Raw genomic sequence first — 14,794 nt, forward strand, 5'->3', positions numbered from 1 at the left:
TTATAACTCTCAGAGCTAGGCATGGGATAATACCAGCCTTTTAGACTGATAGTCTATTAGATTCCTTGAAGGGTGGAGGGTTGACGGTTTTGATGGGAAGAAAAAAACAAAAGGCCTGGGGACTGTTTTTTGCCTCTTCCAAATTTTAATTTCTATACGTAAAGAGGATTGGTAAGAAGTATTGGGAGTGGTTTGTTTGTTTTGCCAGAACCTGAGCCTAGCTTCTAATAAGACTTGAAAAGAGTTTATATATCCTCATTTCCTTCACACCTACTCTTTGTTAACACTAGGTGGCTCCATTTGACTGGTTATCTACCTCACAACCAAAAGTTCCAGATGTGCTTTTTAGAGAAAACTTTATTAACAAATACTTTAAAATACTTAGGATTAGATGGAATCTTGAAGTCAGGAAAAGAGATAATTCCAGTATAATCATTTTCTTCTACCATGTCAACTTCTGATCCTTCAGGATCCTTTGAATAAAAACAAACAACTTCAAATCACATAAATCACATTTTTAAAATTAACTGATTATATTGTCTTTTTCTCTCTTTTTTTGCGGTATGCGGGCTTCTCACTGCTGTGGCCTCTCCCGTTGCGGAGCACAGGCTCCGGACGCGCAGGCTCGGCGGCCATGGCTCACGGGCCCAGCCGCTCTACGGCATGTGGGATCTTCCCGGACCGGGGCACGAACCCGTGTCCCCTGCATCGGCAGGCGGACTCTCAAGCACTGTGCCACCAGGGAAGCCCGATTATACTGTCTTTGATCTACAGAAATATTTACAAACAAATATCCATGTCTTCAAATTAAATATGAAGGAGGAAAATCATTTAAATGTTGTGAAATGCAAATATGGTTAATTTAAGCCACTTCCCTCCCTCTTTTTGGACCCTCTTCCATCTCCTGCCTCACGGGGTGGGGACCGGACGGACGGACACGGACGGGGGCGGAGTAAATCAGTGTCCAGGGTATCCTAGTCTCAGTTATCTAGAAGAGATTCAACTCTCTATTGTACAACTAAAAAAAAAAAAGAAGTATGACAAAAACTGATGTTATAATGTATGAAATATGAACTTGCATGCTATTACAGATACCTGAATCTAAATTTTGTATGTGTTCATCTGAAGCTTTCCAAAGCAAATATGCTGTAAAATGCATTTATTAGCTAGACATTTTGTAAGTTTGCAGTCTATGTCAATAGTTATCCACCACAATCTTGGAACACTCTGGATGCTTCTCAAGTAATTCATTATAAAATAGTCAGATGTTAAAGTTTGTGAAAGTTTTATGATTTTTGTAAGTTATGAAGGATTCAAGGTTATTCCGATACAATCCTCTTTTTCATTTGTGCTCTGTTAAGGTTTTCGGGTTTTTGGTTATTTGAGTAGGAGGAAAGGTACTGCAACCTATAGTGAAGGACCAATTACTAGTACACCTACTGTTAATAGGTGAGCAGTTATCTCCCCACAAAAATTTGTAGGGTTGTGACACAAACTGGGAAGACCATGGGAGTTTATTTCACATGTGCATATCATCTGTTACATGTCATGGCTGATGAAAAGCTGATAACAGCTGATCTTTATCTCATGGGTTAGCACTATTTTTCATGTGTTAGTATGTTAGTTACTAAAGCCTAAAGTGCTCAAGTGTATTGTACAAATAAAAAATCTCAGACATAATAGGCATTCAACTAATTCTTAGTGACTGATCAGTGTTCTTCAAGAAATAAATCATGAAGGATATATTTAAATGATTTAGTTCAAAACATAACTTGTTGAGATTTCATTTTCATGAGGTTTTTACATATTGTAGAGGTATAAACCTACAATTTTATACTCACAGAAGGTGTTCAATAACCATTTCCTGAACACTGAATGAGTTAGTATGGTGTGAGGGCAGGATTATGGAACAGAGTATCTCATCCAAATAAATAACATACTTACTATGAAAGTTAAGACAGTTTCTCTTTTGGCTGGCTTCAAGTCATCATTCAGTGAATAAACTCTAACCTTTACTGTAAGAATAATTGATATCATCAAAAACTTTGCTAAGCACAGTATTTTGATCTTTTACAATAATCACCCTTAAAAGAGATGAGCTTCATTTAAAAATTCAATACACAGTCATACATGAAAATCCATATTTAAAAGAAAGGAAAAGTGGGCTTCCCTGGTGGCGCAGTGGTTGGGAGTCCGCCTGCCGATGCAGGGGACACGGGTTCGTGCCCCGGTCCGGGAAGATCCCACATGCCGTGGAGCGGCTGGGCCCATGAGCCATGGCCACTGAGCCTGCGCGTCCGGAGCCTGTGCTCCGCAACGGCAGAGGCCACAACAGTGAGAGGCCCGCGTACCGCAAAAAAAAAAAAAAAAAAAGTTAAAAGAAAGGAAAAGTTAGTTTGTAGACATATACATACCAATGATTTTTTTCTTTTAAAGAGAATCCTTTTGGATTCCCTTAAAGAGCTACTTTCTAGTGAATTTAAAGTAAAGTTCACTTTATTAAAATATATTTACATACATCTTTTTGGGAATAAATATATAGTACAAAATTAGTTATATCTGTAATTAGGCCACTGTTTATAAAGAATTTCATAGTAGGGACTTCCCTGGTGGTCCAGCAGATAAGACTCCGCGCTCCCAATGCAGGGGACACGGGTTTGATCCCTGGTCAGGGAACTAAGATCCCACATCCCGCATGCCACACGGCATGGACAAAAAAAGAAAAAAAAGAATTTCATAGTAGCAAAATAGTGATGTCTACCATATAGTTGTATGGGAGTATAATAAATTGTCTCATATTAAAGTTGAAGATTTTAATGGAAAATTAGGTAGTTTGTTTCAGACATTATACACTCTTACAACAAGGCCCCAAATTGTCTCTTATTGTAACTAAAGATAGCACTGAATTCTATGGTTTTGTTATATTTATTGAGGCAGATCCTACAATTGTTCTCTCATTGTTAAAAGAATAATGGCAGGGGCTCAATAACAATTAGTTCTCTTCCACTTCTTTCTGTCAGTTAATAGATCCCCACCTTTTAAAAAAAAAGCATCTGCTTAGTTTTTAACCCATAGCTGCTTGAGACATGCTGATCTAGTTCCTTCCAATGACATATTATAATTTCTCTAGGGTTTTACTGATGCTCAAATAATTTCATGGCCAAAACTTTAACCACAAAATAAAATTGGGCTGATGCCATAAACCTTTTAAAGCGTCGGTATTATGCAAAGCTCTACACAAGAAGCCACGTGTTAAGCGCTCTAAAATTTGTTTCACTATACCATAAGATCAAAGCAAAATGCTCAGTAAATCCCTCCACTCTGCTGTCCCCTCACCCCTGTCTCTCTCCTCGAGTCTTCCCTCCTGCTTTATGAACATACCTGGTCCAGTCCTGAGCATCACTGGGATGCTGCCAGAGGCAGTATGCCACAAAAGTTAAGAGCTCAGGCCCTCGAGTTGAAAACTTGGGTTTCACTCCTGCCTCTGCCACTTTCTAATGTGACCAAGAGCAGGATACCTAATCCCTCTACACCTTAGTTCCTGCATCTGTAAAACAGGACTGCTAGTATCTGCTTCATAGTATGTGAGCCTGAATGAGACAAAGCTTTTGCATAACCCGGCACATAATAACTAATCAATAAATGTTTATTATTTTTATTTTATACTACTTCTACGGCTACTACTTGTCACTTTCTAACCCATTTTGTGTTAGGTTAGAAAATTAATCTTGTCTTCATAGCAATGGTGTATCAAAGGTAAGATTAATAATTTTTTTGTACCAAAGATATAGCTTATTAATTTAAAAATGTATATTGAATGCCTTCTATGTGCAGACTATGCTAGGCACAGAGATATGGTGGTGACAAATCAGACATGGAATTCCTCTAATGGAGTGGAGAAGAGAGGCAAACACAAGATGACACAAGTAAATGTAAAATTCCAGGGGTAGGAAGTGCTATAAAAGACATTGCCTGGCTTTCTGAGTGTGGAAGAGGGAGTTTTGAAGCAGAGAAGGCTGCCCTTTATGGGATGGCACGTAAGGGTTGAGTAGGAGTTAAGAAGGCAAGAAAGGGGCATGAATACACCAGGAAGAGGTACACAAGCTTTACTGTGGATAGGAAAATGGTGTGAGAAAGCAACTGAAAAGAGGTCAGCTTGGCTGGTGTCCACCGATGAAGGGGAACATGGTGGGTGATAAGGTTGGAGGGGAAGGCAGGACACAGGCTGTGTGAAATTGAAGGATTTTGGTCAATACTCTGAAGGCCTTTGTCCTATAAAGGCTTGAAGATTTAAGCCTCTATCCTAAAGATGCTTATAAGAAAAATCCCTCAACGATCTTCAGATTAAATGTGTGCATTGGGACATTAGAGCTATAAACAGCAAGATGTAATCGATTTTTAAAAGAATTAGTTCTCAATAATTCTTTTTCTTCTGTGTAAATAAGGCTTTACGCTATTCCACAGATTAAATGATAATGGGAAATACTTTCCTAGTGCTTCTGTGGTAGGCAGTATTGACACATATGAATTCACTTAACTCTCACAACAACTCTGTGAGGTAAGTTCTATTATTATCTCCATTATACAGATGAGGAAAATGGGGCTCAGAAATATTAACTCACACAGGGTCACAGAGCTAATAAGAGCCCAAGCTGGGATTTGAACCCAACAATTTGGCTCCAGAGTCTGCTTTTAACCACTATACTTCACTACTTCTCAGTAATGAGTCAATATTTATTTATTTATTTTAAAAGATTTATTTACTTTTTACATTTTATTTATTTATTTTGGCTGCGCTGGGTCTTAGTCGTGGCACCCAGGATCTTTGTTGTGGCATGCGGGATCTTTTAGTTGCAGCATGCTAACTCTTAGTTGCGGCATGCATGCAGGATCTTGTTCCCTGACCAGGGATCAAACCCCAGCCCCCTGCATTGGGAGTGCAGAGTCTTACCCACTGGACCACCAGGGAAGTCCCAATGAGTCAGTATTTAGAGGAGTGGCTTCCCTGGTGGCACAATGGTTAAGAATCCGCCTGCCAATGCAGGAGACACTGGTTCGAGCCCTGGTCCAGGAAGATCCCACATGCTGCAGAGCAACTAAGCCTGCAAGCCACAACTACTGAGCCCGTGTGCCACAACTATGTGCCTAGAGCCCATGCTCTGCAATGAGAAGCCACCATGCACTGCAACGAAGAGTAGCCCCCACTCGCCACAACTAGAGAAAGCCCGCGCACAGCAATGAAGACCCAACACAGCCAAAAATAAATATATTAAAAAAAGAAATTTAGAAGAAAGTTCTCTAGTTCTCCTCTATGATTAGAATAGATGAGGATATCACATCTTCTTACACTAAAGTTCCAACAAAGAAATAACATATGAGGCTGTTCTTAATTTTTTTTTAAGACTTTTTTGATGTGGACCATTTTTAAAGTTTCCATTGAATCTGTTATAATACTGCTTCTGTTTTATGTTTTGGTCTGTTGGCCACGAGGCATGTGGGATCTTAGCTCCCCGACCAGGGATCGAACCCACATCCCCTGCATTGCAAGGTGGATTCTTAACCACTGTACCACCAGGGAAGTCCCAAGGCTGTTCTTAAGGAAAGCCTTGATAGCTAAGAGAGGTCCCAGGCTCTGGGTATCAGACTACTTGTTGGACAAAGATGAGGATGCTAAATAGTAGGTAGTGTCAACAGGACCCAATTAATGAAGCTTCCTCTAACATAGGAGGAACACAAGGGTATGGATATATTTGTTTCTGGGTATGATGTTTAAAAAGGGCCCAAGCTTTATGGGCAGAGACTACCTCCATGTACACCAAGTCATCTTGGAGTCAAGAGAGTACTATTCTGGCTATGATATTCTGTCCAAGCCGAAAGCAACGCCCAACCCTCTCTAGGCCTTTCCTTTCTGAGCTGGTCATAACAGGAGCTCCTGCTAAAAAGGTAGTGGTGCAGGCCTGTTCCACCCCATACTATCAACATCAACCAATATGCAGCAGGTATCTACTACCTGAAATGTTTTCAACAAAGCTGGCTGGTCCTGCCTCCCTTCCTCTTTCCTTCACCAATAATGTCATTATTGAAACTCCATAACCTCCCCTTTCCACATACAGTTCTCTCATAATTCCATCTCTGATGTTCTCAAAAGTTAATTCTGGTAACAGGGAGTGATGGAGGAATCGAAGGTTTTGCAGACACATGAACATATGTGGTCAGCATTCACACTTTTCTGTGTTTATTGTTGGTTTCTTAGGAATAAATCCAGTCAATTGTCAATCCCAGAGTTTTGACTGGCTATCCTGCCCTTTCCCCCTCTAACAGATAAACCAAGAATACAAAACAATGTTCTAATAGGAACTTTCTTTAGGCAGATCCCTTTAGAAAATTAATATCCATATATTTCTGTGATTTAGTTTATATTTTGCTGAAACATCTGATTCTTAGGGTTTGATTTGTTTTCTGAATTTGAGGATTAGCTCCAAAGTAATAGACCTTTTTTTATGATCACTGCTTTATAATAACTTATCTTCTCATTGCCAAAATAATATTTGCAGTTACATCTTAAACTTGTTTAATAATAAGACCTAACACTACATTTCACAATTCTTAAATAGATTTTTTTCTACATGGGAATAACTGATGAGGTAGATAATATAATTGTTAATTTTTGCCATTTCCATATGAATTTAAGATTTATATTTAAAATCAAATTTAAAATTAAATTCTGTTTAATTGTTTAACAATTTCTGTATGAATTTAAAATTAAAATGATATTTATAAGTGTAAAAATCACTGGGAATTGAGACTCCTTTGAGCAAGTTGGAAACCTATCTCCACTTAAATTCAAGTTTTAAAAAACTCTACAGTGATATTGGCCAGTAATTTACTTTTTTTGTGGTATCTTTGTCTGGTTTTGGTATCAGGGTGATGGTGGCCTCATAGAATGAGTTTGGGAGTGTTCACACTACTATATTTAAAATAGATAAGCAACAAGGACCTACTGTATAGCACAGGGCCCTCTGCTCAATATTCTGTAATAACCTCAATGGGAAAAGAATTTGAAAAAGAATAGTTATATGTATATGTATAACTGAATCATTTTGCTGTATACTTGAAACTAACACAACATTGTAAATCAACTATACTCCAATATAAAATAAAAATTAAAAATAAATAAATAAAAACTCTTCCCCACATCCAAAGTTCGGTTTAAATAAATGCCATCATCATTTACCCAGCTGCTCAAGCTTGGGGAAAAAAACCCAAAAACCTCTACAGTATAGTGTCAATCCCAATCCCACTCCCCCCGCCCCCCCCAGAGAGAGAAGCATTTTATAATCTACCTGACTGGTGTGGAGTGTAAACAGGTTTGTCTGTATGAATGAAGAGGAATCCATTGTCATAGGTTATTGGCATTTTTTTTGATTTTGAAAAATGCTTTGATACAACATCCAAATACACATGTGAAACTGGGTCTTGTCCTCCAGACAATTGTTTGGGTTGTATCTGTAAAAGACAATGTTGATGGAAAAGAGTATAATAATTTTAAGGATATAAAACATGTTATTTAAAAAGTAGTATAGGAGCCAAAGTAGTAAATAAATTTTGCCCAAAGCCCTTCAATATCAAATGTCATAATCAACATTTAGCTTTAAGCAATTAAAATTTTTTCGGGGGCTTCCCTGGTGGTGCAGTGGTTGAGAGTCCGCCTGCCTATGCAGGGGACACGGGTTCGTGCCCGGGTCCGGGAAGATCCCACATGCTGCGGAGTGGCTAGGCCAGTGAGCCATGGCCGCTGAGTCTGTGCGTCTGGAGCCTGTGCTCCACAACGGGAGAGACCACAACAGTGAGAGGCCCGCGTACCCCAAAAAAATGAAAAAAATCTTTTTGGTTCTGTGCTTCCCAAATTTTACATGCATTTAGTAAAAACTACTACTATAGGAGCTCTCTTAAACTTTCACTTCATCAGCTCGTTGGATTAGCCCATGTTCTCCATCCCCTCAGTTCAACATCCTGACTGATGTTCAGGACACTTTGTATCCTATCTACATCCTTCTGCTTCCACGGGTTGAGCAATGTGCTTTCCAATTTGTCTATGTAATTGTAATGATCCACTTTACACTGCATGATATGCACATTTAATACACAGAAAGTAACAGAAGAAAGAAAAGTTTTGTGTTTTTTTTTTTTGCGGTACGCGGGCCTCTCACTGTTTTGGCCTCTCCCGTTGCGGAACACAGGCTCCGGACGCGCAGGCTCAGCGGCCATGGCTCACGGGCCCAGCCACTCCGCGGCATGTGGGATCTTCCCGGACCGGGTCACGAACCCGTGTCCCCTGCATCGGCAGGCGGACTCTCAACCACTGCTCCACCAGGAGCCCAGAAAAGTGTTTTTATGGAAAGTTCGTCTTTGAAAACATGAGATAAAAGTTAATCACTAAAACAAACCATGTTAAATTAGATATGTGAGAGTACTGTAAAAGTTTGGAAAACGGTAAAAATCTATAAAGATTCTGCACTCAGATTGCTTTGAAAGTATCTAAGTTCCTTCTCTACTTTAAGGAAATAGGAACTGTAGAACAAATGATTCGTTAAAGCTGTGACACATTATAAATAAGAATCTCTGCTCCAGCCAGTGGACCCAAGAAAAGACCTGGGCACAACATTTAACGATTAGCAAATAAAGATACATTGTAATGTTAAGCTAAAGTTAAATGCTTAAGATATGCATCAATTTTATGATTTCCCCACCCTAATTTACTTTTCCAATTAGCCATCTGAGTTAGAACTGTTCAACAGAGCTCTGTGTGATAAGGGAGAGCTGTTCAGTATGGTGCCACCAGTTACCTGTGGCTATTTAAGCACTTGAAATGTGGCTAGTATGAGTGATTAACTGAATTTTTTATTTTAGTTACATTTGATTGATTTAAATTTAAAGGTAACAGTCACATGTGTGTGGCTAATGGCATCAGATAAGAGTGTCTACTTTTGGGAAATGAATTTTATTTCTTAATAAACCTAAAAAGTGGAAGTATTCGTTAAGAGGTTAGAGCATTTACCATCAAGAACATTAATCAAAGAATTCCTACATTTGGTTAGAATTTATTTAGATCAGCGTTTCTCAAACCTGAGTAATACACAGATCCCTTTTAAAGGATAAAATGTTTTGGAGGACTCTCAGTGTTGTCTTTTTATTATTTGCAATATAATAAAAACTATTTTTAGTACAATGTTACTTAAATATGTACAAACCTAAAAGTAAGTATAATAGTCTTGTGTTTACGACTCATTAGTGACTGACATCATCTAATAATCACGCAGTGGTAGGGTGGTATAAATGATCAAATCTCTGTGTTATTAATACTCGAACTTGGTACACATTTTACTGAGAATATTCTATATATATAAAGAGACTGAAGGATAAATACATACTGTTAAGAGTGCAGAATTTTGAAATTTATTTACTGTGGATAAAATAACATGGTCTGAAGAATAAGTAAATTTTTTGTCAGGATAACTTTTGATAGAGATTGTTGCATCAAATTCTTCAGTGTATCCATAAACTTGAATTACAATATTTTCAGATGCTCCAACACGGAATACTTTTGGTGCTGAAATGACATACCTGTTGAAATAGGAAAAGAGAAGGAACAGTATATTTATATGACATTTTTTGTTATATTCTGATTTTTTTTTAAATCTCACTTGAGAGATTCAATTTAAAATAGGCACATTTGGGGCCTTCCCTGGTGGCTCAGTGTTTAAGAATCCACCTGCCAGGTCTTCCCTGGTGGTGCAGTGGTTGAGAGTCCGTCTGCCGATGCAGGGGACACGGGTTCGTGCCCCGGTCCGGGAAGATCCCACGTGCCGCGGAGCTGCTGGGCCCGTGAGCCATGGCTGCTGAGCCTGCGCGTCCGGAGCCTGTGCTCCGCAACGGGAGAGGCCACAACAGTGAGAGGCCCACATACCGCAAAAAAAAAAAAAGAATCCGCCTGCCAATGCATGGGACATGGGTTCCAGCCCTGGTCCAGGAAGATCCCCCATGCCGCAGAGCAACAAGGCCCATGCGCCACAGCCACTGAGCCTGCTCTCTAGAGCCCGCGAGCTACAACTGCTGAGCCCGCATGCTGCAACTGCTGAAGCCCATGTGCCTAGAGCCCGTGCTCTGCAACAGGAGAGGCCACCGCAATAAGAAGCTCACACGCTACAACGGGGAGTAGCCCCTGCTCACCACAACTAGAGAAAGTGCACCCGCAGCAACGAAGACCCAATGCAGCCAAAAAATAAAATAAAAAATAAAATAAAAATAAATAAAATAGGCACATTTCTCAACTTAAAATGATATTTTTAAATCAACATTTATTTGTGGTTTACGATAATTTCATCTTCTCAATTCCCCATGTGCTTACCCAGGAACAGCAGAAAATGAGGAATGTTCAGCTTTGATGATAATAAGGTACAGTTACTGAAATCTTACTCAGTGTTAGGCACTATTTTAAGACATATATATATAAACTCACTGTGTTGTGACAACCCCTCTATGAAAAAAGTCTTACTATTACTCCGACTTTACAGAGGAAGAAACTGATAATTGACTTCCCCAAGGTCACATAGCTATTAAATTACAGAATTAGGAATTGAACCCGAGCAGCCCGTTTCCTGAATTAACACTTTCAACTGCTAGGCTAAACTGAATTTATCAAGAATTTTTGCAAGAGAAATTTAGGGAAAAAAAGCTATTTTAATTTTGGTATTGTTAGAAGTTTTATATTTTTCAGTTTAGTATTGTTTTACTTTTGATTGTCTATGTGGTGGTGGTGGTGAAATATAAAATAATTCATGTTTCAGGTCCCTAAAAGACAGCTCTGGAACCACTCATTCATACAGACTTTTGTCCTTACTGATACATTAGTAGCTATAAAGTATTTCATACTTTTCTTATTTTCTTTCAATAGTTGTAGAGAATATGGCCACTGAGCTAGCAGAGAGGCACAAATTCTAGTTTGGTCTCTACCTGGAATGTTCTTTCTCCAGATATTTGCATGGTTTGCTCTGTTACTTCCTTCAAGCTCTGTTTGACTGTCACCTCCTTAGAGAACCTTCCCTGTCTACACTTTTAAATAGTGCCCCATAATTTCTTTATCTTCTTACTCTCCTTTATTTTTTTCCTTCATGGTACCAATAACTACCTGACCTTATTTATTTATTCATTCACTCATTGGTTCATTCATTGGTTCATCAGTTTCTTCTCCCACTTGAATGCAAGCTCTGTATCATCTACTATATCCTCAGTGCCTATCACATAGTAGGTGCTCAAAAAATTTTTGTTGAATCAATCAATTAAATTTATTGATTCCCATGTTGTAAATGGCATGCTCCCACTTTTTCAGAGAAAGAGAGAAGATGTTTATTAAGGGCCAGTACAGTGTAGTAGAAAAAATTAAGTATCATGGGACCCAGGTTCTAGTCCTAGTTCTACCACTAATTTGAAGTCATTTAATCCAATTTCTCTGAACTTCAGTCAGCTGTCTTTCAAGAAGGAATAAACGAAAACTAACCAGGAAATGGGGTGACTGTGGCCATGTGAGAAAATCAGATTAGGGTTGGGAGAGTGCTATAAATTTATGACATCCTAAGTATACATTTATATTTATAATATATTTTACATATTTAAAGTATACATTTAAAACAAAATGGGAAAAAATTGAAGCGGTAAAGAGGAGTCCTTAATACAAGTCCTACTTCTGTTTCTCTTAGTGGTGTGACCTTTGGCAAGTTACTTTCTCTATCTGGATTTATCCTTACAGGAAATGAGTAGGTTTGATTAGATATTCTCCAGTTACTTATCAGTACTAAAATGTTATTTCTCGATATGATATCAATATTTTAAAGATTTAGTTTAAAATACACATTATTTCAATAATAACACTAAAATTTATAAAGCATTAGCTCATAAATTTGGAAGTAATTATAACCATAGATTTTTCAAGCCACAGGCTTAGAATTGAACCCCAAGTAACCCTTGCTTTACTATGTACAGTACTCGGAAAACACAAAGAAAACTCTGCACCAGATAGAAACAAGCCAGAAACACCAGGAAAGTTTATTATCTTGAGTTTAGTTTGTGCTGTTTTGAAGAGGAATTTGAATAATCACGTATGTAAATTTTTATAAGTAACAATCCCCTAAAACTGTCATGTCGTTAGCCACTCATCAAATCAAAATGCTACATGACTTTCTTATTCAGAGGCGAGACTATTCACTTAGTGCTCCCAGAAGTAGAAAGTTATTTACAAATTAACACGGTCTGGGGCTTCCCTGGTGGCGCAGTGGTTGAGAGTCCGCCTGCCGATGCAGAGAACACGGGTTCGTGCCCCGGTCCGGGAAGATCCCACGTGCCGCGGAGCGACTGGGCCCATGAGCCATGGCGGCTAAGCCTGCGTGTCCGGAGCCTGTGCTCCGCAACGGGAGAGGCCACAACAGTGAAAGGCCCGCGTACCGCAAATAAAGAAAACAAACAAATTAACACAGTCTGTTGAATTTACTTTTTCACTCATCACATTAATAAGGTGCATTGAAAAATAAAAATGGGTTGTTTTACTTACGTTTGTTCCTGTCCCCAACTTTTCCCCACGAAGATTAAAAAACAAAGTATGCCCCACAGGCCCATGCTGGAGGTAGCAGTAAACCATGGATATAACGCTCCTGAAGTTACTCTCCTTTTAAATAAACCGAGATTGAAGAACTTGGGTAAATTGGTTTACTGGTTAATTATTAATGTCAAGAAGAGGGACTTCTAAGTAGGAAAAGTAAAATTGGAACTGAAACACCCTTTAATGCCCAGGTATAAAAGTAGGAGATTTTTTTATAGAGTCCTACACCTAGATAATTTATTTTGATGAATACAAATAAAAGGATTCTAACATAAGAGTTTGGCACTGAAATGAATGGCTCACAATTAGAAACCAGTAAGTTGCATTGTCTTTGGCCTTTCATCTCTTGACCAGGCAATTGCTCTGATGTTTTATCATCTGTGAGCATGCCTTTGGAGGCACTCTGATACAGATGGAGACCCACCTGGATTCAGTTTCACACTGAGGTGATTTTAGAATGGGCCTGGTTTAGAGAGGGCTTATGAGGTGTCTTTCTAGAGAAGACCTGAATGGTAGTGTCATTGGCACTGGAAATGGTGGAAGGAGAAGACAGATCTGCAAAGGAAGCCTATGGAATAATTCCTTGGTCTGTCCCGGTCTAGAGAAGAAGCTGAATGTTAGGGAGAGAAAAGATTGTGACTGGCAACGAAAACATCCTGTTGAGGACGCTGCCTCATTCTCTAGGGAATAAATGACCAATCGAATACTTTAGTTTTTAGTGGGGAATGGATATCCTGCAATATCTATTAATTCATACAGCACAAATTCAAACTTTGCATTCATTCAGGCACAGAATATCTTTATTTTCTAAAAAATAAACTTACTTTTCAGTGAGGTTTTAAATTATTTTAATATAAGAGCGCAAGAAAAACAAAGCTTCCTGTGACAAATGAGTCTAGCAATTAATTTAGAATGAAATAAAAATTTTATCTTTAAGATTTTTATGATACTTTATGCTTAATAGAAAGTTTTTATTTACTACCTTCCTTTTACTAGCACTCATTTCTAGCCTAGTATATAATAAGTACTCTATTTTAAAATAGTAAAACAGATTTCTCTAAACATTTTACTATAATTTAGATGTTTTACGGTCACATTGGCAATCCTTCTGAATTAATAAGGTTCTATTTTACCAACTTTCGTACTGAGTTTATTGGGAAAAAAGGCACACAAAGGAAAATTTGATATACAAATTTCACTAACAGTGTCTCTACATATGTTATTGAAATGGCAAAAATCTGCCACTATTGTCTGACCTAGTTGTTTCAGAAGGAAATTTGTAAAATAATTAAACTGGGTTACGAAAGATGAGTCAAGTTAAAACAAACAAAGTGCTTTTGCCGTCATTTTCGGGAAAAGATACTTAGGGGAAAGCGAGAACACTCAAATGATCATAGATGATATCTGAAGTGAAGGACACTTATTTGTTTGTATTATGGAGTCCATACTGATAAGTCATATCAATCACTAACCATCGGCATGTTTCTCTGATAGAAAACATTTAAAAAACGATGGATCTCAAAGGTTCTCAATAGAACTGAAGTTCAACAACTTACAGATTCTCAATTGTCCTTAACTAAACTTTTTAAATCTGCCTTCTAAACATGGCTCAAAGATGGATTCTTCTTTACATTTTAAAATGTTGACCTTTGGAGGCATCTGGTGTTTATACAGATACTCCATCTCTAAAAGAGGAGAATCCAGGTCTGGCAGCAACTTTGGTGGTCATCCGACTTGCCTGCTAATGCTACCTCAATTCAACCCTCAGGATCAAGCCTACATGACTTCACTTAGTTCACAAGGCCCCTCCTGATCTGAGTCCTGCTTGATTCTCCAGCCTCAAATGCTTCTCTTCTTCACTGCAGCCAATTAGCTGAATTACTTATTATTCTCCGAAGTCACCATGACATGAAAGTGCTCCTAGCAGGGTAACAAACAGTCAGCCCAATACTATTACTATTATTCTTAACCTATTTATACCTTCAATTCTGTGTGTCTTTGGAAACATGGGTTATATATGGGTTACTGCTACTGGCACTGCAGAATGCAACTCACTCAGAATTTACTTAAGTGCTCACCCATAACACCAGTGAGAAAGGGAATCTTGGGATATAAACTACATCCAGCTATGGAACCTTATAA

At 38.4% G+C, this 14,794-nt stretch overlaps 1 protein-coding gene across 1 annotated transcript in view; it reads right to left on the reverse strand.

The window, feature by feature from the left end:
• C5 (complement C5) overlaps positions 1 to 12,669 on the reverse strand; it is a 78,257-nt gene extending 65,588 nt beyond the window's left edge. The window contains exons 1-5 of the mRNA XM_065879316.1: positions 12,605 to 12,669; positions 9,432 to 9,624; positions 7,344 to 7,506; positions 1,945 to 2,015; positions 382 to 473 (exon numbers count right to left, since the gene is read on the reverse strand). Of these exons, the coding sequence (XP_065735388.1) occupies positions 382 to 473; positions 1,945 to 2,015; positions 7,344 to 7,506; positions 9,432 to 9,624; positions 12,605 to 12,669 (584 nt within the window). The remainder of the gene's footprint in view (positions 1 to 381; positions 474 to 1,944; positions 2,016 to 7,343; positions 7,507 to 9,431; positions 9,625 to 12,604) is intronic.
• Between the last annotated feature and the right edge of the window lie 2,125 nt (positions 12,670 to 14,794).

This window comes from Phocoena phocoena, chromosome 6 (assembly GCF_963924675.1).
Source record: "Phocoena phocoena chromosome 6, mPhoPho1.1, whole genome shotgun sequence".
Taxonomy (NCBI): Eukaryota; Metazoa; Chordata; class Mammalia; order Artiodactyla; family Phocoenidae; genus Phocoena; species Phocoena phocoena.